The sequence below is a fragment of the Delphinus delphis genome, chromosome 15 (genome assembly GCF_949987515.2).
Source record: "Delphinus delphis chromosome 15, mDelDel1.2, whole genome shotgun sequence".
Classification (NCBI taxonomy): Eukaryota; Metazoa; Chordata; class Mammalia; order Artiodactyla; family Delphinidae; genus Delphinus; species Delphinus delphis.
This window is the reverse complement of record NC_082697.1, coordinates 10,715,469-10,739,172: the sequence shown is the minus strand read 5'-3', so window position 1 is coordinate 10,739,172 and position 23,704 is coordinate 10,715,469. Positions and strand designations below refer to the sequence as shown.

The 23,704-nt window shown below is 51.6% G+C and overlaps 1 protein-coding gene across 2 annotated transcripts in view; it reads left to right on the top strand.

The window, feature by feature from the left end:
- Window positions 1–798: 798 nt before the first annotated feature.
- BCAS4 (breast carcinoma amplified sequence 4) overlaps window positions 799–23,704 on the top strand; it is a 60,500-nt gene continuing 37,594 nt past the window's right edge. Inside the window, exons 1-2 of one of the 2 annotated variants that reach the window (XM_060032671.2) lie at window positions 799–1,044; window positions 16,896–16,967. In XM_060032671.2, coding sequence (XP_059888654.1) covers window positions 865–1,044; window positions 16,896–16,967 — 252 coding nt within the window. In that variant the 5' untranslated portion in view covers window positions 799–864. The remainder of the gene's footprint in view (window positions 1,045–16,895; window positions 16,968–23,704) is intronic. The other variant, XM_060032669.2, reaches the window with a different exon arrangement.

Here is a 23,704-nt window from a genome sequence, read left to right as displayed (position 1 = left end):
TTTTAAAAGACATCATAGGAAAAATGAGACCGCTAGACTTCCCTATACCTCGTTACCTTTTTTAGAACTCTCCTCACTAGCATTGCTTTGGACCCCACCCTCTTCAGCCTCTAAGGGGTCTAGACTAGCCTCCTAGGGGTGCGGGGCTGTGTCCAATTTAGTGCGCTGTAGAATTCCCCGGGGAGCTTATTTTAAAAGCTGCCCCTGGGAGGAAGAGGATCGCTACGCCCGACTTCCCTAATTTTTCGGACTGTCCGCCTGGCGCAAACAAGATGCTGTCCTAGGAGAGGCCTTGTGGGCGGGGTGGTGACGGGGAGGGGTGGTCTTTAAATGAAAGGATCCTCTAAGATATCTGTTCTCTATCCTGAATGCACGCTGGAACCACCCGGGGAGCTTTACAAACAACTGATGCCCAAGCCCCACCCCCAGGGATTCCGGCTGAATCGGCCTGGGGTGAGGCCTGGCTTCCGGGCTTTTAGAAACTCCCCGGGGCATTCTAAAGTGCTGTGGGAGCTGGAACCGCTGCTCCACCGGATTCCAATGAAAAGGGGTGGTCTATACCGATGGTTCTCAAACTTGGCTCTATGTAAGAATCACCTGGCGAACATAAAAAGTACTGATGCCCAGGTTCCAACCCTAAAGGTTGTGTGTGGCCGTCAGACTTCGGAAGTTTTGAAGGAGCCCCAGGTGATTGCAATCTGAAAGCGAGTTTGAGAATCGTTTACCAGGTGGTGCGGGGGCCGGGCGTAGTGAGCGTCGCGCGCCACTGGGTGGCGCTGCCCGCTCGGCCCGGCGTTCCGGGAGGCGTGGGCCGCGGCCACTGGGTGCGCACCTGCCCCGCCTCCGCCAGGCGGGCCACGGGGCATGCAGCCGGTCGGGGGCGGGGCTCCGAGGCCAGGACGCGGCGTCGGGTTCCCGGGCAGCCGCCGCCAGCTGGACTCTGCCGCGCTCCTCATGCTGCTCGTGGACGCCGATCGGCCGGAGCCCGTGCGCAGCGGGGCGCGCGAGCTCGCGCTCTTCCTGACCCCCGAGCCCGGGGCCGAGGTAGGGGACGGGGTTGGAAGTGGGGTAGGCGGGTCTTGGGGTTGCGGGATCCAGGGCTTGCGCTCCCCCGGGGAGGAGTGGACGAATGGAGACCCCTTGCGCGATGGACCCGGACCCTCGGTTTCCCCGCAGCATTCTCTCGTACCTGGCGCTGGGGCTCCGGACCCGCGCTGGGGGTCCGAGGGGTCCCTCCTTTGCGGAGCGGTGGCTGTCTGGCGTCGCGCAGAGATGCGCGTCAGGTCGCGCCCGCCCTCTCCTCCAGCCCCGGTTCTCGGGGGCCCAGACTTGCTTCCCATCCCTACCTGAGACCGCCCCCACACCCCCAGCATCCTCCGGGATGCCAGACTGAGGCGCGCTCGGAGCTGCTGCCCTTTGCCAGCCTGGGCCCCGGGGGAGGCTGACTCCCGGTCCTGCCCCTGCCCGGGCGCTCGGCCTGCTCTGCTCTGAGCTGATGCTACATGCCGGGAGGAGGCGGGCAGGCTGCGTCTGCTGCCGGCAGGATGCTGCCGGCCTCGGTACGCTTCTGTTGCTAGGAGGGAAGATACCTCATCTCTGGCTGTACTTTCTATTTTAAAAGCACAGAACAAAAAGTAGATCTAAAACTAGCCTCTTTATCTTCCAGCTGAAGCCAGTATGTTGACAGTGCCATGAAAGTTATTTACCGAAGTTCACCAGGAGTTATGTAGGGCCAGAAAGTCAAGCCATTCTCTCTTTAAATCTCAGAAGCAGTACAGAAGTATTTAAAATAAAGGGTAAGCACCCTCTCCTTTTTCTCTCTCACCTCAATTCTAGTTCCCAGAGATAACCATCTTTCACAGTTTGGTGTACATCATTCCAAACATATTAAAAATGCATTTACAAATGTAGGTATGCATATATACTAATAATTATACATAATTAGTTTTTACCCAAAAAACCCACGTGATACTAGAATAATGTTCTGTAACTTGCTTTTCTTTATTCAAAATAGCATGGACAAATGGAGAGTGACTTAATGGTAAGGTATAGGGCTTCTTTTCAGAGTGATGAAATAGTTCTGGAATTAGTGCTGATGGTTGCAAAACTTTGTGAATTCACTGAAAACCACAGAATCGTACACTTTAAAGGAGTAAATTTTATGGTATGTGAGTTATATCTCAATTTTAAAAAATAGTATGGACATATTTCCATGTCAGAATGTATCTATAAGAGCTCTCCAATTGAAATATAATTTGGGCCAAAGATGTGAGCCGTCCATGTAATTTTCTTTTTCTTTTTATTTTTTTGGCCACGCCACGTGGCATCTGGGGTCTTAGTTCCCCGACCAGGGATTGAACCCATGCCCCCTGCATTGGGAGCTTGGAGTCTTAACCACTGGACCGCCAGAGAAGTCCCCCATCCATGTAATTTTAAATGTTCTAGGAGCCATATAAAAAAGGGAAAAGAAACAGATGAAATTAGTTTCAATATATTTAATTCTTTCCAGTTTTATTGAGATTAATTGACATTAAACACTATAAGATTTAGATCTACAAGTTTCAATGTATTTAAAATAAGTGTCTCCAAAATATCCTTTCAGCATGTCATCAGCGTAAAAAAATTTAAGGAGATTTTTACATTCTTTGAAGTAAGTTTTCTTTTTTTATATAGTGATTCCTTCTTTTATATATATATAAATTTATTTATTTTTGGCTGCATTGGGTCTTTGTTGCTGCGTGCAGGCCTTTTCTAGTTATGGCGAGCGGGGGCTACTCTTCGCTGCTGTGCATGTGCGGGCTTGTCATCGCGGTGGCTTCTTTTGTTGCGGAGCACGGGCTCTAGGCACAGGGGCTTCAGTCGTTGTGGCATACGGGCTCAGTAGTTGTGGCTTGCGGGCTCTAGAGTGCAGGCTCAGTAGTTGTGGTGCACGGGCTTAGTTGCTCCGCAGCATGTGGGATCTTCCTGGACCAGGGCTCGAACCCGTGTCCCCTGTACTGGCAGGCGCATTCTTAACCACTGCACCACCAGGGAAGTCCTGAAGTAAGTTTTCAAAATCAGGCTTGGACGATTGAACTTACAGCACATCTCAGTGTGGACCAGCCACGTTTTAAGCACTTGATAGTCATGAGACGCTGGCGGCTTCTGCATCAGAGTGTGTAGGTCTTCATCATTCCTTGGCTTCTTCGTGTCCCACCATCTCAGAATAATTCCTCCTATTTTCTGAGCACATACTATGTGCCAGCAGCATGCTGCACTCTGTCCATGGATTATGTCATTGCATCCTGGCAGTGACCCAGTGGCTAGGATGTTATGTCGACTTCATAACTGAAAACTGAGGCCCTCACCGAATAAGCAACATCCTATGAATGTCCTGTAATTTCTGAACCACACCCCCAGGGATGGGCATTTAGGTTGGGTACCTGCTTAAGGGTTTAAGTAACGTGAGCATTTTTCGTGTTCTTTCTCTCCCTTGCTCTCAGCAGCAAAGTGTCACTGTGTCCAGCGGCTCAACCCAGCCTCATCTTGTCTCGACTAGGGACAGCCTTCAGGAGAAGCTGCATGTATTAACTTCATTTGCTCACTCAGGGCTCTCTCTAACTCAGACGCAGGCTGGCTCACGCTCGTTTGTAATGGCCGTAATGAAGAGCCGAACTCCCTGTAGCTCCACGCAGCAATAAAGCCACTTAGAGCTCTTGCTGAAGTTTATTTACCCAAAGAAGCAAAAACTGCCAGGTTGGAGTCGCTTGCAGCCTCTACTTAAAGCTTAATTCATTAGCAGTCCCTCGCGCTGAAGCTGTTTGCAGATGGGCAAATGAACTGGAAAGGGAAAGTCTGGTTTGGGAACAGGTCTGGGCAGCCAGTGCCTCCTGTACCAGCCCCTGTCCTAGGGCCACTTTGGGCTTTTAAATGGAGCAGTAGGAGTCTCAGACCAGCCAGCTCCAGTCCTAGGGGTGTCCTGGGGTTCTTAGGGAAGTGGGCCTTCCTCGTTCAACACCTTGAACCCCTGCCATGTGCAGGGAGTGAAACACACAAGGGCTCCCACTCTCATGGCCCGACTGTCAGACAGTAAACACAGAACATACAAAACCTCTAAATTGTGATGAATGCCATGGAGAACATGGGCATGGGTGATGTGATAGAGGGTGTCTTTGTGTCTGGGAGACATGGGGTGGGGAAGGCGTCTCCAAGAAAGCTTGAGACCCGAGTGGTAACCCCTTAGGAATGGGCAGGGAAGAGGAAGCACAGAGGTCCAGGAGGGCGATTAGCAGAGGGACCCCACTTTGTCTGGGAGTGTTCAGGGAGGGCTTCCCTGAGGCAGCATCATTTTAGGCTGAGCTCTGAAGCATGAATAGAAGTTGACCAGGCTGAGAGGTAGGAGGAAAACATCCCAGGCAGAGGAAACAACTGGCAAAGATCCTGGGGTGGGATGAAGCAGGGTGATCACCAGGATAGAAGAGCAAGCAGCAGGGAGAAGGGGGAGCTGTGGGAGGCGGGGCTAGTGAGGGGGCAGAAACCGTGTTGGGACTTTGCACTGTCTCCCCGGATCGAGGAGCCGCTGAAGGGCAGCATGTTGAGATGAGTCGGCAGGTGAGCATTTTAATATTTCTAGTGCCTTTGGGTTTTTCTGTCCAACCAGCTTCTTGTGTTTTACTTTCTCTCTTTTTCTGGTTTGAACTTCCTCTTTTAGGGGAAGTTTCAGGCAGGATCTCCGGAAGCTGCTTCAAGATGGCAGGGAGAGAGAGAGAGAGAGAGAGAGAGAGATGTTTGCCTCTTGGGTGCCCTGTGACTTAGGAGGGAGGGGAGTTCAGGGCCCTCCCGAATGGCTGGCTCCTGATACCCACCCAAGGGTGAATTCCTGACCAGACTCTGAGAATTCCATTTGGTTCCTGTGCTGGAACACGGGACAGATTTGCCCACAGATGGGGTTAATGGCCTACATGGAAGGAAATAAAGGAAGCCAGCACTTTCTCACACCTAGGGACTTTGCTTGAGTGGGCAAAGGATGATGGGGGAAAGTGCCTGTTAACCACATGTGGATTAGATAAGGGGTTGCAAACTGGTGGCCCAGAGGCTGAATCCAGTACTCTGATATGATGGGTTCAATTCACATAGGGGTTTTTAAATGGAGAATTTTCATGAAGAAAATCTGAGTTTCTTGTTTATTTAAAATATGGACAGTCTGGTAATCCTAGGTCCCTGTTTCCTAGTTGTGGTCTCCTGTTTGCCACAGTCCCCACTCCTCCTCATTGTCTCCCTCATACCGAAGTTGGTGTCAGTTACCATTTACCCTTGTGCTTGAACCTTTGAATTTTCTGTAGTCATTATAAGAGGAAAGGGAACTATTTCTCCAAACCGTGTGTCTGGACTGAAATGGGAAAACATAAATTAGCCAAAAATGCCCTTGAGTTTCAAGAAAAAATGTAGAAGAGACTGTTTCTTTGTGGAAGTAAAGAATATTTTATTGTGTCCAACCTGCAAACACCCTGTGCCTATGGGAACCCTGGCATGTGTCTTATTCTTATGACCTACTGGTCCCCTTTCGGGATTCAAATTTGGATGTTCAGATTAGAAGTCTGTGGGTGGGTGCCAGGGCACAGTCTACTCTGTCTAGAGATGTAGTTCTATATTAATTTATTCCTCAGATCTTTTTTTAAAAATAAGTTTATTTTATTTATTTATTTTTGGCTGTGTTGGGTCTTTGTTTCTGTGCGAGGGCTTTCTCTAGTTGCAGCAAGCAGGGGCCGCTCCTCATTGCGGTGCGCGGGCCTGTCACTGCTGCGGCCTCTCTCGTTGCGGAGCACAGGCTCCAGATGCGCAGGCTCAGCACTTGTGGCTCACAGGCTTAGTTGCTTCACGGCATGTGGGATCCCCCCAGATCAGGACTCGAACCTGCGTCCCCCGCATTGGCAGGCAGATTCTTTTTTTTTTTTTTTTTTTTTTTGCGGTACGCGGGCCACTCACTGTTGTGGCCTCTCCCGTTGCGGAGCAGAGGCTCCGGACGCACAGGCTCAGCGGCCATGGCTCACGGGCCCAGCCGCTCCGCGGCATGTGGGATCTTCCCGAACCGGGGCACGAACCCCTGTCCCCTGCATCGGCAGGAGGACTCTCAACCACTGCGCCACCAGGGAAGCCCCAGGTAGATTCTTAACCACTGTGCCACCGGAGAAGCCCCTTCAGATCTTTATGGAAGACCTGCTGTGTGCCAGGCACTGTGCCGGGCACCGGGGAGAGGCCAGTGAGACAGAGGCGATGCCTGCCCTCAAGGTGTGGCACTGCAGTCAGGAAGATGAGCCCACTAGGAGTTACCCAGCAGAGTAGCTAACGGTAATAAATGCCACGAGGGAGACACCTGAGGGGCTGTGATAGAGACACACAGGAAGATTGGAAGGAACCACCAGGCAAAGATCTGACATCATGTGTGTCGCTGGAGACAGGGAAAAATGAGGTCTCCAGAGGTGCCTGAGTGGGTGGACCTCAGTGATAAAGGGGAGAGGGGGCAGGGCCTGGGGTCAAGGGGAGGAGTCTGGATTCGATTCTGGGGTGTCATGGATAGAAGCTGTGAGCAGGGCCAAGCTGGGTGTGAGCAGGGGAAAGACGGGATCAGATTTGTGGACTTAGGGCTGCAGTGCTGGATCGCGTCGGAGGGGCTGGCGTGGCAGCAGGGGGACCACAGGTGTGGATGTCCCGGTGGACGTACACCGAGCTGGCCAGGCTCCCTGAATCAGAACCTTTGGGGGTGTGAGAGCCAAGGCCAAGGTGGGCGCTTGGAGAGGGGCAGCATTTCCCGGAAGAAAGTTCCTATATTTCTCCCCGCAGAACTGCCCAGCAGTGGAAGGACCTGTCCCTGGCTCTGAACAATCTCTTATCACAGGACAGCTGGGCTTTGGGGGAGGGTCACCTTGGAACCTTGGCTAGAAGTTCCCAGTCTGGCTGACTCTCAGCACGAACCGAGAAGCTTTGAAACAGGTTCCCAAAGACGGGAAGTGACCCTGGTGCCAACCAGCCCAGGCTGGTCGTGTAGCGATGCTCCCGCGCAGCGGACAGCTCGCGGCTGCAGCGAGTCAGCTCTGAACATGCCATTCCGGCACCGGGGAGAAAAGCAAGATGCACAGAGGTGTGTGCAGTGTAAATAAAAACTTTAAAGGCAAAAAACACCTATTTCATGCATCTATAAATAGGAGATCCAGTTAAATCGATCGCTGGGTGGGGTGTGGTAGGTGGAGCATAGCCAAGGTGAGAGCACTGGGGTAGGGCGTGGTCCCCAACCTTTGCCAAACATCTGCATCATCTGAGATCAACAACAAAAAGTGCTGATGCCCGGCTCCCACCCCCAGATACTCTGATTTCGTTGGTGTGGGTGCCACCTGGGCATTGGAACGCTGAAAACCCTCCAGCAAGGTTGTAAGCCTGGAGTGGCCAAGACTGATTAGTCTGTTGGACGGTCACCACGACTGCTAACTGTTGGAGGCACCCCAGGCCTGGGGATCTGGACTTGTAAGCGCCTCTCCGGAGATTTTGATGGCCAGCCTGCCGGGGGCTCACAGCTTCCGTCAGTGCTAGCGGGACTGGCCCCATGCCCAGGAATGCCTGCTTCCAGCCGCCGCAGGACAGAAAACCCGTCGGTCCTGCCTGCTGCTGTGTCTACCGCACCAGCTACTGATGCCTCACGTATCAGTTGAAGAAGCATCCTTTACAGATGTGTGCCTCCCCCCAACCCGCTTGCTCCTGGTCAGGCTGAGTGGTGGGAGGACCAGCTCTGGAGCCACATGGCCTGGGTTCAGATCTCGGCTTTGCGCCCATGCTTCTCTCTGCCTTTTCCCCTCCAGTTGTGGGGTTGGATGAGATGATTCATGGGCAACACTTGGCTCAGGGTCAGGCCCACAGTAAGCGATCTGGTGCATTAGCTACAATTATTCACTTATTCATTCTATAGCTGTTTATGGAGCAGGTACCAGGTGCGGACCCCATGTCAGGAGCTGGAAAGCAAAAGTGCAGGAGAGGCCCGCCGCCCTCAGGGCTCTCAGAACAGGTGGGAGGGTAGACGTGACACACATTAATATTTCCACACAGTGTTTGCAAGAGGGCGATTTCAGCCCTTCACTTGTGCAGAAGGTGGTGAATTTTCTCTCACTAGCACAACCTCGTGTAAGCCTGGAAGTCCAATGTTAACTTTCTGTATCTGTGTACGTGAGACCAACCATAGATTCCAGTTTTTGGTTTGCAAAGCATAGTTGCTGCATCCGCGGTCAGCATGAGCCCCCGGTTCTCTTAAGCTGTCTCGGGATCTGAATTGGTTCCTTGGTGCAAGTGTGATGGAAATTTGGCCTGTGGTTCTTTTAAGTGAATTGGAGTTGGTTTTAAAATAAGTTTGTTTTAAAAATAAAAAATATATGCACATGTTACAAAATCCAAAGGTCCCGGTGACCATGGAATGCTGAGTGAGGCCCTGCCTCTCCCGGTTCTCAGCCCCTGCTGCTCTACAGAGGCCGCTGCAGGCCATGCCTGTGTCCCCTGTCGTCCCCACCTGCCGCGTCCCCCTTCTGCATTGTGCTTTTTTCACTCACTATGTCTTAGACAGCTTTCCATATGAGTGCACAGAGAGCTGGCCAATTATTTTTTAGCTGCTAAACAGAATCTCATTGTCTGTCTGAATTATAATTTAGGTAACCATTCCTCTACTGATGGACATTTAGGTTACATGGATTCTTTAGCTGTTACAAAGTCTGTTGCGGGCTTCCCTGGTGGCGCAGTGGTTAATAATCCGCCTGCCAATGCAGGGGACATGGGTTCGAGTCCTGGTCTGGGAAGATCCCACATGCCACGGAGCAACTAAGCCCGTGTACCACAACTACTGAGCCTGCGCTCTAAAGCCCACGTGCCGCAACTACTGAGCCCACGTGCTGCAGCTACTGAGCCCACGTGCCACAACAACTGAAGCCCGCACACCTAGAGCCTGTGCTCCTCAACAAGAGAAGTCACCACAATGAGAAGCCCGTGCACCGCAACGAAGAATAGCCCCTGCTCACCACAACTAGAGAAAGCCCACCCACAGCAATGAAGACCCAACACAGCCAAAAATAAAAAAAACCAAAAAAAAAAAACCAAAACAAAGGCTGTTGCAATGAGTATCTCTGTACGTACATCATTTTGCATTTGTGCATATATGTCCGGAGGATACATACCTAGTGGGGGAATTACTGGGTCCAAGGATACATGCATATAAAATTTTGGTTGCTGTTGCCAAATTAACCTTCTTAAAAGTCAGGGTCAAGGCGAGAGTAGAGTAGTCAGCCCTTCTAGACATTCACACCTCAAGGTCGAGGGTCCCTCTGGGGGATGGGAACTCTTATTTGAGCTGCTGTAGGGGCCTGGGAGGAAGGAGTTCCCGTGTCCCCTCTTTGGGAAGTGGATCATCATCTAAAGGGCCAGGTCCTCTCAGTTTGCGATTCCAGCGCAAGGCCATTTGGAGAATCCCTTCATTTGCTCTTTCCAGCCCTTCATTCTTGGCTTGCCCAGCTCCCAGGGTCTTTCTGCCATTGATCCTGCCCTTTCATCCTGTGCACAGAGATGAGGCTGCTTCCTCTGAAGACCTTTACTTTCCCTGTCATCTGAAGGGGCCACCATGAGCGCTTTTGGAGAAGAGGTGACATTACTAATTACATGCCCTGAATGTGGGCAGGCCTCACAGTCCTTGAGCCTGTTTCATTTTCACCCCCGTCGTGTACTCATGGACCCTGGCCCAGCCCGGCTGGAGGAAGCAGGAGCAAGGTCAGGCCATAGCGCCAGGTGTCAGGCAAAGCTACCACCACACCCGCCCCTGAACGGGCTGCATGTGGGTGTCCTCTGGCTGGCATGGTGATCTGCTTTTTAAAATGCTAAGTAGATGCCAACTTTTAAAAAGTGGGAGTTTTCACATAAAAATCCAAATGTCTGGCTTCTTGAAAAATGTTGCAGCAAAAGCTACAGGTCTTCAGTGGCCTTGTTCCTGGGCTGAGTGGACCTTGTGGTTTCTAGAAGGATTCTCCGGGGGTGGGAGAGAGAGAGGGAGGGGAAGGGGGAGGGAGAGAGAGTGTGTGTGTGTGTGTGTGTGTGTGTCTGTAAACAGCATTATTGTGATATAATTCACATGACATACAATCCACCCATTTAAATGTACAGTTGAATGGCTTTTGGTTTATTCACAGAGTTGCACAACGATCAACCACAATCAATTTTAGAACATTTTCATTACCCCCCAGAGAAACCCTGTCCCCCTGAGCTCTCCCTCCACCAAGAACCCCTAATCTACTTTCTGTCTCTAAAGATTTACCTGTTCTGGACATTTCATAGATGTTTGGGTTTGTGTGGTTTTTTGTTTGTCTGTTTTTGTTTTAAATTTATTTTATTTATGTTTGGCTGCGTTGGGTCTTTGTTGCTGCACGCGGGCTTTCTCTAGTTGTGGCGAGTAGGGCTACTCTTCGTTGTGGCGCGTGTGCTTCTCATCGCAGTGGCTTCTCTTGTTGCGGAGCATGGGCTCTAGGCGCGCGGGCTTCAGTAGTTGTGGCTCGCAGGCTCAGTAGTTGTGGCTCATGGGCTCTAGAGTGCAGGCTCAGTAGTTGTGGCACACGGGCTTAGTTGCTCCACGGCATATGGGATCTTCCAGGACCAGAGCTCTAATCCATGTCCCCTGCATTGGCAGGCGGATTCCCAACCACTGCGCCACCGGGGAAGCCCGATGTTTGCGTTTTAAAGACACCAATCGGTCAGAGGTTTGAAGGCTCTGTTCAGCCTACAGTCAGGTTTGTTTGGCCGTCAGAGTGTTTTTTAATTTTTTAGGTTAGTTTTGAACATTTTCGAATTGGAAGAGCTTTCATAAATATCTAGATCATCCTTTTGTCTTTTTTTTTTTAAGTGTTCTATTTTTTTAAATATTTATTTATTTATTTATTTTGGCTGTGCCAGGTCTTAGATGCGACACGCGGGATCTTTTAGTTGCGGCGTGCATGTGGGATCTGGTTCCCTGACCAGGAATCGAACCCATGCCCCCTGCAATGGAAGCGCAGAGTCCTACCCACTGGACCGCCAGGGAAGTTCCCAGCTGTCCTCTTTAGACGGGGCCTCCCATTTGCCACAGTCCCCACCCCTCCCTCTTGTCTCCCTGCATGGCGTCAGCTGCCATTTATTTATTTATTTATGGCTGCATTAGGTCTTAGTTACTGCACGCGGGCTTTCTCTAGTTTGGTCGAGCGGGGGCTACTCTTCGTTCCGGTGCGCGGGCTTCTCATTGTGATGGCTTCTCCTGTTGCAAGCACAGGCTCTAGGTGTGCAGGCTTCATTAGTTGTGGCATGCGAGCTCAGTAGTTGTGGCTTGTTGGCTCTAGAGCACAGCCTCAGTAGTTGTGGAGCACAAGCTTAGTTGCTCCGTGGCATGTGGGATCTTCCTGGACCAGGGCTTGAACCCGTGTCCCCTGCATTGGCAGGTGCATTCTTAACCACTGTGCCACCAGGGAAGCCCCAGCTGCCATTTATTATCCTGCTGGTGCTGCTGTGTTTCTCGGAGGAAAGTAAAACGTCTCTGTCAAAAGTGGGAAACTGAGATAAGCAATGTGAAGAAAACATTCTTAAGCGTGGCCCCCTTCCCTAGTATTCATTTCCTGCCTGGCTTCTGTCTTTTTGAGTTTGGAGACCCTGGTGGGGTCACAGCCATCTCCTGCATGGGTGGAGCATCTCACCAAGAGTAACCTAGAGAAAGAACTTACTTGACCCTCCTCAGCTTCCATCTCCAAACACAGAGAGTCGGAGGATTCCCACCCCCATTCACTTTCAAGTGGGGAAACCGAGGCACAGAGATGGTCAGAGGTATAGTTAAGACCACACAGCATGAATGCAAATGGGGACTAAGACGCCATCGCGGCTGCTGTTCTCAGGCTGCAGCTCTTCCAGGAGAGCACTTTTCTTCCTCCTTCCCGTGGCCCTTTTCTTTTCTCCTCCCTCCCTCCTTCCTTTCTTGCAACAAATATTCATTGAGCACTGTATTGGTTACCAATTGCCAGGTAACAAACCACTCCCAACCTTAGTGTTTAAAAACGACCCCCATTTTATAGTGCCTGATTTTGAGGTTGGTGGAGCTCCTCTGCGCCGTTCTGCTCCCGTGGTGTCGGCTGGGCTGCCTCATGAGGCTGCGTTCAGCTGGAGGGTTGGTGACAGTGGAAGGTCCAACATGGCCTCACTCATGTGTTGGGCAGTTGGTGCTCCAGCCGGGGCACCTCAGTTTTCCTGCACGACCTCTCATTCTCCAGGATCTTTTCCGCCCTGTGGCCTTTGCAGCAAACTTGCCTGCTGTTGTCTTCCAAGAGGGTGAATCAGAAGCTGCAAGGTCTCTAGACTCGGAAGTCACAGAGCGTTGCTTCCACCACATTTTACTGGTCAAAGCAAGTCACAGACTAGATTCGGGTGGAAAGGAATGATCCTACCTCTTCATGGGCAGAGTGGCAAGGTCATATTGCAAAAAGATACGTGGGATGGGAGAGAGTTGGACGGCCGTCTTAGGAAACACAGGTACCTACTATGTGCCAGGCATTATTCTAGGCCCTGGGAACACAAAGGTAAATAAAAGAAAAGAAAACCCTTGTTCATCAGGAGCTTTCATTCTGTTGGGGGAAGATGACAGGAAACAAGTAAAATATATAGTAAGTTATATGGTGATAAAGGCTAAAGAGAGAAATAAATTAGGGCAGGATGTGGCGTGGTAGGGAAGCTACAGGGTCAGGGAAGGCCTCACTAAGGAGAGTCATATGAGCAAAGGCTAGAAGGAAGTATGAGATGAGCTTTACCAGTGAAGGGAACAGCAGGTGCAAAGGCCCTGGGGTGAGGACATGGTTGGTGTGGTTGCTGGGGAGGCCTCCAGTAGGCATTTACTGATTGAGATGGAAGATGGGGGAGGACTTTTTTTTTTAATTAACATAATCCATATAACATAAAATTTACCATTTTAAAGTATAAAGTTAAGTGGTTTTTAGTATATTCTTGATGTTGTTCAGACATCACCACAACCTAATTCCAGAACATTTCCATCACCCAAAAAAGAAATCCCGTAACCATCAGCGGTTATTCCCTACTCCCCCTCCCCCCATTCCATGGGGGAGACAACTACCAAGACACTTTCTGTCTCTGTGGATTTGCCTCTTCTGGACATGTCACATAAAAGGAATCATGTAATTTGTGGCTTCTTTCACTTAGCATATATTTTCAAGGATTATCCATGGTGTAGCACGTATTAGGACTTCATTCTTTTTTATGGCCAAATGATATTCCATCACATGTACATGCCATATGTTGTTTGTCCATTCATCCGTTGATGGACATTGAGTTATTTCTACTTTTTTGGCTATTATGAATCATGTACAAGTTTTTTTGTACGAACCTCTGTTTTCAGTTCTTTTGGATACATTGCTGGGTCATGGGGTAGCTCTATGTTTAACCTTTTGAGATTGGTTTCCAGACCAGGCTGGTTTCCAAAGCAGCCGCGCAAGTTCACATTCCCACCCGCAGTGGATGAGGGTTCCAGTTGCTCCACGTCATCACCAGCTTTTGTCACTTGCCGTTTTTGTGATCGTAGCCATTCTAGTGGCTGTGACGTGGTACGGTGGAAGATTCTGAGCTGAGGAGGGCTTTGGTTTTAACAGAGTCTCTGAGGAGTAGATTGAAGGGGAGCAAAAGAGGAAGCAGGGGACCAGTGAGTAACAGGCTACTGCAGTGGCCCCAGCGAGGGAAGGCACTGCCTTGCGCCAGAGTGGTGGAGAGAAGCGGTTGGATCTGGGACATATTCTGAAGGCAGAACTGAGAGGGTTTGCGTAAAGGTTGGATGGGGTTGGGGGTGGGAAGGAAAGACGAGTCCAGGATCCTCCCATGTGTTTGGCCTGAGTACCTGGAAGATGAAGTTTCCCTTTGTGGAGATGGAGAAGACCACGGATGGTGGAGGATCATTTTGTGTTTCCTTGTGCCAGCTGCTGGTAGGCAGAGCCAGCCCCTTTTCGGCTTTTGACACGCCCAGCTGGGAAGCTGGGATTGGCACTTTGAGCAGATGTGGAAGACGGCGGTGAATACCATGATTCTCGCGTGTTAAAAAGATGCCTGTCTGCCGTCCCCACTGACCACGCCCTGAATGTCACTTAAAGCGAGCCACTTGCTTCCCTTCCCTCGGAGTGGGACAGTTTCTGCCCGGGGGTTGCAAAGGATGGTGAGGGCATTCATTTTGCTTATGGGCTGGTTAAAAAGGCATGTGGGCTGCAGCCTGCAGGACGCTTATTTCTGAGGCCACTTAGGGAATTACCGTGAGAGAAAATTGTCCCGTGAATGACCTGTGGGCACGGTGGGGTAGCTAATCCTTCCTGCTGGTTGGGAATGTCTTGGGACTTGTCCTTCCCTTAACTGACCAAGCAGTCAGCAAATGCTCTCTTTGCTCCCTCCCTGCTGCTTTGGGCCACCGCCCTAGGCACCAGGAGGAGGGGGTGGTGGGGAGACCATAGTTGACAGGCAGCAGTAAAGCGGGCACACTTTCCCCCTCCCCAGAGAGCACCTTGGTGGTGACAAACTTCTGAAGTCAGAGAGGTGAAATTTTCGCTTCAGCGTCTATTAGCTGTGTGACTTTGAACAAGTGACTTAAACTCTCTGATCCTCTGTTTCTCGATCCATAGAAAGGGGGAAATTATGGCACCTACAGTATAGAGTTCTCCTGAGAAGCAAATGAGATACTCCACATATGGTGATTAGCCCTTGTTTCTATTATGTAGTGAGAGAGATCCACAGAGCAACCGTTTATATGTGCCTGCTGTGTGCCTGCGCCCCGTTAAATGGCTTAGCCGTGTCTGTTATGTGAGGTTAACCTAAAATCCTGCCAGGTGGATGCGGCACTTCCTGTCACAGATGAGCCTGCCCAGATGCTCAAGTTAAGCCCCCGGGCTAAGGTCATACAGCTGGCAAAAGAGAAAGATGGGGTTCGAACTCAGGACTGACTAACTTCCTTTGTGAACACGCTAGGAGAGGTCGAGAGGCTCTTCCTATGAGCAAAGAGCTGCAGTGTGTCTTGGGAAGGAGGCCGATCAGCCAGCTGGGGCGTGGTCCTTCATGTCCCTCTGGCAGGTTTAGTCTTCCCAGGTATCTTTGGACTGGGGCGTAGGTTGTCTGCACTGTGCTCCCTCATGCATCTGTGCCCGCTCCCGTCTCTCTCGCTTTCCTCTGCATCAGAAGGAACCACCAACCTTCCCCCTGCCACCTCAGTGGCCTCTCAGCTCCTTCTTTCTCCCTTAGTGCATTAAGGACACTTTTTTCTTTTTTACCATGCTTTTACTTTTTGGGGGGTGGGAGGGGGACTTCCTGTCCTCCCTCCACTGCAGTCCCCTTCCCCTGTCAAGCCTCCCCCAGTCAGGCACAGAAATAGTCCCAGCTGTGAGATGAAGGTTGCAGAGTTTAAAATTGCAGCTCGGTACTATTTATACTCCAGCCGGAAAGATGTTTTTTTGTGCAACCGTTTATTTGGTTGTGGTATTGACAGCCCAGGCGGCAGGCGGCTCCTGCACTGTATAAACATTTCTCCGGGGACAAGTGGCCAGTAAGGGCAGCCTTCAGGTGAGGGGGGCAGGTGCCAGGCCTGCCCAGAAATGTCTGGGAACACCTCCCTGGAGCAGAACAATTCGGCCTGGTAAGCCAGAGAAAGCGGTTCACGTTCCAGCTGAACTTCCTTCCTAGATGCTGGTAATTAGAAAAAAAAATAACAGGTATTTTATAAATCATGAAAATAGTACATGCTCGAGGGGAAAAAGGGTTCAGACTAATTTTTACACAAGTGAGTAAAGCAGGGAGACCCTTCATGTTCTATTTTGGTTGGCCCATGGAGCGTTAAAAATTTTTTTTTGAATTTGTGCCACTACTTAAAAATTGGGACATTTCCCATAAAGTTAGAATTTCTGGCTTCTCTTGAAAATGGAAGGTTCTGGCAATGCTGGCCTTGTGTTTGCTGATGGCTGCTAGTGGCTGGCTGCTCCAGAAGTAGGCAGAGTGATTCTCGGATCACCCCAAGCCCCGGTGGCCCGCTTTGTGTTCATCTACCTTACCGCCTGGCCTTGATAACTTCTGAGGTTTGGACCTTTCACGTAACATAAAACATTCAGGGCTCCTGTGTCAGAGTGTCAGACCTCATTCCCCAGTTCCTACTCCCCAGAGCTAAGTAAGCACTATCGATAGGGTTTCCAGATAAACTACGGGACCCCCAGTCACATACGAATTTCAGATAAACAACAAATACTTTTTTAGTGTAAGTATATCCCCTAACTATTACAGTTTGGCAGTATCATCCCAGGCCTTTCTCTGTTGAAGCAGACACGTGTCACAAGGGTAGTTTTGTATTCTATCTCCTGCAGTTGACTTTGCTCCCTGTGGTCTGTCTGAAGAGGCATTTTTCAGTGTTGATAAGAGCAGGCTTTGAGGCTGGGGACTCAAACCTACAGGAGAGTCTGGGCCCCAGTGCTTGTTAGCTCTGTGACCTTGAGCAGGTTCCCTTACTTCTCTGAGCCTCAGTTTCCTCATCTAAACAATGGGGGTGATGAGGGTCGCTTTGTTATCTCCTGTTAGTATTTATTTATCTCGTCTCTTTTGAGAGATGCGTCGAGTGGATGGTCCACGGTGGCTTGAACCAGAGAGGTTAAACAGACGTGCCCACGGTTATCAAGACTGAGGCGGGCACATCCCGATTTCAAATGAGGCCAGGAGAGGTTCTGAAAAGACAAAGTAGGTCTGGAGGGAACTGGGCAGATAATCCTAAGATTTAGTTTGCTTTAAAAAAGAAGAAAGACAATGAAGGGCGTTTGTCTCCCTGGAAACCACTTGCTAATCTCCAGGATCTTGTCTCTCTTCAGGCAGCGGAGGTGGAGGAGACCGTCGAGGGCTTGCTCCTCAGGCTGGAAGAGTTTTGCAGCCTGGCTGACATGGTGAGTGCCCGCCTGGGAGCCGTGGGTGCAGGCCCAGCCCAGACTTCAGGGCCTTCCTGGGCTTCCCTGGGGAGCCACCTCGGTGGCGTGGCAGCTTAGCCAGCGGGAGGCGTGGGCAGCGGCGTGGGGGCAGCTCACACCCTCTCCCTCTGTCCACACGAGGTTCCCTGAGGCGGCCATCTTGATAACGCCCTTCCCCGGAGATGCCTTCATTCCACCGAGGAGGCGGGAGTGGGCCACCAGGTGGCACTCTCGGGCCCGATGCGGGGAGCCGGTCGGCGGGGACGCTAAGACTATATTTAACTTTCCTTGCTCTGCACAGTTCGCCAGGCAGACGTGGAGACAGCCAGGAAATGGCTTCAGGCCTGGGAGGCCTAGGAGGAGCCTCCTGGCCGGGTCCTGGCCCTGGCGGGCTGCGGCATCGAGCGCCCTCCTCAGCCCTTTGGTCCCTCCACTGTTGCCTCCCACCCTGCTTGGTGGGAGCGGCTCCTCCTGGCGGGGTGGGGAGGACCGTGGAAGATGGTGCCCTAGGCCAGGAAGGCAAGGTCCCACTCCTCCTTGTGTCTCCAGGATGGTTGCTGGACAGCTGTGGGGCCCTGAGGAGCGCTGATAGAATGTTCTGGAAGTTCCCAAGGTTATTAAAGGCACACCAGCAGCCAGGGTTCGTGGCTTCGGCCTGGAGGCCCAAAGGGTGGAGCTCCATTTGGGGACCAGGCCTGCCTCTCCCCCGGAGCACAGGAAGCCCAGCTGGGCCCAGCCGGGCAGATGTGTACCAAGCGTCTGGAGAGACGCTGGTGAGCGCCCCAGGGAGTAGCGTTTGTTGAACATCTACTTTGTGCCACACTCCGTACAGAGCGTGCTCCCTGTATCCTCCCATTCCACCTCAGAGCAACCTGCCACGATGGGTACGACTTTATCCCCATACGTTCAACAGACATCTGAGCGCCTGCCTGTGCCAGCCCCTGGGGACACTGCAGTGAACAAGACACAAACATTCCCACAAGGACCTATCTGTGTTTTTCTCTTGAGAGCCAATTTTTTAGTTCAGATGTGGGTCCAGGTGGGAGCTGGGTAACGAGACTGGCTTTGAACGCCCTGAATGGTCCTTTCTTCATCACCGAACATTGGGCACCTTCTCTGACTGGTCCCTTGGTGAGCCTGAGGATGCAAAGAGAGACAGATCTGTCTCCATCCACCCTCCCGTCCGCATCCATCCACCCTCCCCTCCTCCCATCCGCAACAGCCCCCGATCCCCCAAACCCGATCTGTGTCCCAGCCGCTGTCCTCCAGGGTTGAAGCACTGGCCTGGAGGTGTGTTCCAGGTGCAAAGCGAGGCTGCAGAGGTTTTGAAAAGGAAAAGAGGTTCTAGAAGGAACTGGGCACATAATCCCAAGACTCAGTTTGCTTTTTTTTAAAAAAACGAAGAGGTGTTAAATTCTGCCTGGGAAATCAGGAAGTCTTTGCAGAACAGGTGGTGATTAATTTGGGGTTTGAAAGAGGAACAGGAAGAATTCAATTGCTGGGGAGGCGGGCATTCAGGCAGAGGGACCGGCCCTTGGGGGTGGCATGCTGGGCACATAGGGGCAGTGTGGGCCCACACAGTGGGGCATTGGGAAGATGGTGGGGACGGCGATCCTGGGACAGTTTTGTTCTCAAATCCCAGTGCATCCTCCTCCCATGAAGGGAGATCCACCAACTACCCTCAAAGAGAACTTTGGGCAGAAGTCAGCTTGGATAGACAGCGAGGGGCCAGGCCTTACTTGCCTTAAAAACTTCAAGGCTTCCTGTTGTGGGAAGTCTGCGGAGGTGCAAGATTGTATGCAGCGTCGAGAAGATCCTCTCCAAACTCAAAGCCTAGAGATGCATTTATGCAAAGATTTTAAATACAGAGGTCACAAGATGACCCATGGGCCCAATCCTGTCTGCAGACATGTTGGATGTCTCTGGGAAAAAAAAGAAGGAGGAATGAGCTGCTGACATTTATAGAATGTCATGCAAAAAAATATGGATTCCCGGCTTCTCTTGGAAAAGCAAAGATCTGTCCTTCCCGCCACCCCCTGCCCCATGCGTGCTTGTTCTCACCTGGCAAGCATCAGCCAGAGCTGGACAGTGGCCACCCTTGTGGAGAGCACACGTGCTCTCCTGCTTGTCACCGTCCCCACTGCTCCCCATGGGAGCCTCCTTGACTCCCCGGCCACCTGCCAGGTGCATCCGTCCTGTGCTGTGTGCGTGTGTTTTATGGGAGAGAATATTTCTCTGTACTTCGGGCCCTACTGAAAGCAGGCAGATATCCACCAGACCGAGAGAGTCCCGTGTTTTTAAGAAATGGAAGAGATTGCACTTCCCGGGAAGTGAAGACTATTTCAGTGTGTTTATATGCAAATGAGCATGTCTACATTAATAATAGAATGCGCCTGGTACGATGCTTTTGTGGCCCATGGAGGTGTTTTGTGTTCGCAGTCCCTACAGTGAGGCTCTGTGCTGATGCCGTTTCGATTATAGAAACCCTCTTGGCCCCCACAGCTGGTGCTTAGCTTACCTAGTGTGTCTGTGCCCAGGTGTCATGGGCTCCATGGTACAGAGAGAGAGCTGTCCAGCTATCAGCCCTGGCTTGGGACCTCCTTTTCTCTTTTGATCCAAGCCAGGGATGAGTGGGGACCTCTGGGAGGCAGGTGATGTCACACCATGGACCACTGTCCCCAGGGCCCTGCTTTGGCCTTTGGAAACACTGATCAAGTTAGAGGTCCCAGAACGGCCGGGCTCCCTGGTGCACAGTCCAGAGAGAAATGGTTTCTTTCTGATAAAATCAGGCTGTTAGGAGTGAGAGTCCACCTTCCTGTCTGATGTATTAAGTCCTCTGCCAGTCTGTCCCGGATCACTCTAAGTGACCAGCATTCACACCATGTGCTCATGACCTGTTCTAACCTTAGATATAACGCCTCTTGCCATCACTTCAAGCTCTGACTCTTCCCAGTGGGGCCTTGGGCACAGCATGTCACCTTTCTGTACCTTTATTTTCTCCTCTGTAAAATGGAGGTGGTGGCTTTGATTATCTACTGCAGCATCAAACTACCCCAACACTTAGTGGGGTGAAACAACCACCAGTTTATTATGTGGGCCGGGACGGGGCACAGAGTACAGCTCATCCGAGCTCCGTGGCACCTACCGGGCTGGGGACATCCAGGGTGGCTGCTTCCCTCACTTGTCTGATGTCTGGGCTGGGAGGGCTGGCTGGCTGGGGACCAGTTGGCATCACTCTCCTCCATGCGGCCTCTCCTCGTGGCCGTCTGGCCTCCCAGAGCCAGCGCTCCAACAGATGGGAAGTAGAAGCCTCTGGAGACTTAGGTATGGCAATTAGCACAGTGTCACTTCTGTCGTATCTTATTGGTCAGAGCAGCCACATGGCCCACCGGATCCAAGGGGAAAGGACATAGACCCCTCTGCAGAACTTGTGGCCATCAGTCATCCACTGCAAATGGTAGCCATCTCCAAAGAGTGATCGCGAGGAAAAGACAAGGCAGGGATGTGCCTTTACATCCAGTAGAACGGCCAAAAGGAAAAAGACAGACATTAGCAAGTGTGGACGAGGATGCGGGACAGCTGAAACTCTCCTTCACTGGCTGGTGGAAACGCACAAAGGGACAGCCGTGTGGAGCAGACACTCGCACACAAATGTTCATAGCGGCTTTGTTCATCATGCCCCAAACTGCAGGCAACCCCGGTGTCTGTGGGCAGTGGAAATGGGTAAATAAACAGTTGTTTATTCATACGCTGGAACGCACAGCAGTGGAAAAGAACGACCTGCCGTACACGGCAACGTGGGTGATTCTCACGAATGTGCTGTTGAGGGACAGAAGCCAGACACACGAGTGCTTCCTGTGTGAGGCTCCACCATATGAAGTTCACACCCAGGCAAAACCAGTCCATGGGACGGAAGTCAGGTAGAGGTTAGCCTTGGGAGGGTGGTCGTGACGGGGAGGACGCCAGAAGGAGCTTTATGGGGTGAGGGGATGTTCCATGCATTGGTCTGGGTGGTGGTTCCACAGATGTAAACACATACCGATTCATCGAGCTGTCCGCTAAGGCCTGGGCTCTTCACCGTATGTCATTTACACTCAATCAAAAGTAATTGCTTAGCATGGTGCCTGCTGTGTGTTAAGTGACCCATAAATAGTAGCTACTGAGGTCATCATCGTCATCAATATTAAAGCACCAGAGGGCCGTGACGCAGACGAGTTTATCCACAGAGACTGGATTTGTGAGGCCTTTCAGCTCAGTGCCCTTGGGGCTTTGGGCAGCGTGTCTGGGCCCTCGGAAACCCTAGTAGCCTTGGGCCCACCTTCTGGCAGGGAGCGACTCTCCCATCTCTCACATAAATGGAGAACATTTCCTGTTGGCCTCTGCCCAGCAGTTGCATTTGGCGTTGGTGTGCGTTCTTGGGTCAAGTGCGTCTGGCTCTTCCTCCTGGGCCTTGCATCATCCTGGAGAGCCATGTTTGCTCTGTGATAACCCCCTGCATCCACTACCCAGGCTTCTGGGCTCCGGAGGCCAGCTCCGGGGAGCTGGGAGGACAGGCTGGGGAAGGGTCCGCCAGGCCCCCCCGGCCCATAGACCTGGCTGGAGTTTCATCCCATTAGAGGCTCAAAAAGCACTGCTTCTTCCCTGACATCTTTGTTCTTCTGAGAAGTATGCATAAGCGTGAACGCGCATGCCTGTGATGTGATGACGTGAGGTGGGATGGGTGTGAGAAGAGAAATGTGTCCCTTTCCTTCCACTCCCCTGTAAGATGAACAGGGCATGGGGTGGCCACGGACGCCGTGCTGGGGAGACTGTAGGTAGTGGTGGAGACTCTGGTGAACCAAAGCGGGCTGTTGTCACCCAGCGCCCGCTGATTGTTGCCAGGTGGAACATGTGGCATGTCAGTGTGGCCGGGTCTTCTGATTTCTCACAAGAAGCCAGAGATCTGGGTTTCTAAGGGAAATATCCTTAATTTTAGATCTTGGCACCTCGCTTGGTGGTACTTTCGGTTTTTCAGGCAGGTTCTGCGTGAGCCTGATAGAACATGTCTGCAGACCTCTGGTGTTAGGAGGTGGCCTCAGACCCACCTGGATTAGCATCCTCCATCTCCCACTTTGTAGGTTTGCAACCTTGCCCAGCTCATTTAGTTTTTCTCAGTTTCATCACCTATAAATCAAGGTTGAAGAGAAAGCAATTCCTGTACCACAGGGTCTGTTCCCAGCACGTGATGAACGCTCCTGGGTGTTGGTACCCTGCCCGCCCCCAGCCCATGTTAAATACCCTGGTTTTTGTCTCTCGGTTCCCAGCTCTTGGGGGAGCCAAGAGGAAGGTTTGGGGGTGTTTCAGACTCCAAGGACTACCCTCTACTTTCCCCCCAAGGACCTGCAGGCTGCCTTCTGGGCAGGCGTAGAGAGTTCGCTCTGCCCTGAGTCTCAGCCAGGGGAGGAGCCTCTGCAGAGAGGGGCCTTCCTGCTCGGCCCGCAGACCCTCTGGCCCTCCAGTTCCTGAGGATCTGAGGCGAGGCGGGCAGAGTTCCAGAATCTCATCTCCGCCGCGTTCCCTTCACCCCCGTGGGTTGCTGAGACCAGTCCCTCCTGATTCTCACTTGTGCTCCGCTGCTTGTTTCTTTAGAAATTAACAGAAAGAAAAGATCTGCCTTTGATTCCCTGTGCTCTGACCTTGTCATGAGTTTCTGTTCTTCATCGCATCATGGCAATTTCTCCCGAGTTTAGCCTTGTTGAGGGATGGGCTTCTCTCTAGAAATTTGGCCTGGGGGAAACAAGGGAGGATATCGAGCCCTTTTCCCTATCCCAGCTAACAACTGCAGGCGCCTGCAGGAGCCAGGCAGGATATGGAGGGAGTCAGGGCCTTGGGGCGAGGCGCTAGGGATGGGTGGCCACTGCAGAAACTGGGAGCGCGCGTGCCATTGGGAGGGAGCAGTTGCTACCCAGCCTAGCCTGCGGTGCCTGGGGAGACGGGCCCAGTGTCGCCAAAGCTGCTGACTTTTAAGAGAAGTTATAAATCCGCACTTAATCTGTTGAATATTTTAAAGCCATATCTATGTATTTTATTTTGGAATAGTTTTAGATTTACAGAAAAATTGCAAAGAGTTCCCACACAGCCCTCATCTAGTTTCCCCCGCTGTTAACCTCACCTTCGTACCTTTGTCAAAACCAAGGAACCAGCACAGATCCTTGGCTACTCACTGAACGCCACACTTGGTTGTGATTCCCCAGCTTCCCGTTAATGTCCTCCTCCTGTTCCAGGATCCATCAGACACCACGTTGCCTTAAATTGTCAGGTCTCCTTAGGCCCCTTTAGTCCGTGACAGTTTCATTCTTTCCTGACTTTCCATGACTTTGGCAGCTGTGAGGGGTATTTGGTATTTTGTAGAAGGCCCCTCAGTTTGGGTTTGTCTGATGTTTTCTTGTGCTTAGACGGCGTTGTGAGCTTCTGGAGAGAATCCCCAGAGCTGAGGCGCCTTCTCATCACATCACATCAGGGGCACGTGACACCCACACGGCATCACTGGGCTGGTGGCCTGGCTCCACAGTAGCATCACCACATCCCCCTTTCTGCGACCCGTTCAGTGCCTTGTTCCTGTCACATTCGTGTGTATTTATCTTATAGTTGGGGATATCGTCCAATGTTACATTATTTTGTTGCTCAAATTGTCCCAGTTTGGGCCATGTGGCTCTTTCAGGCTGGCTTTTGTGTTC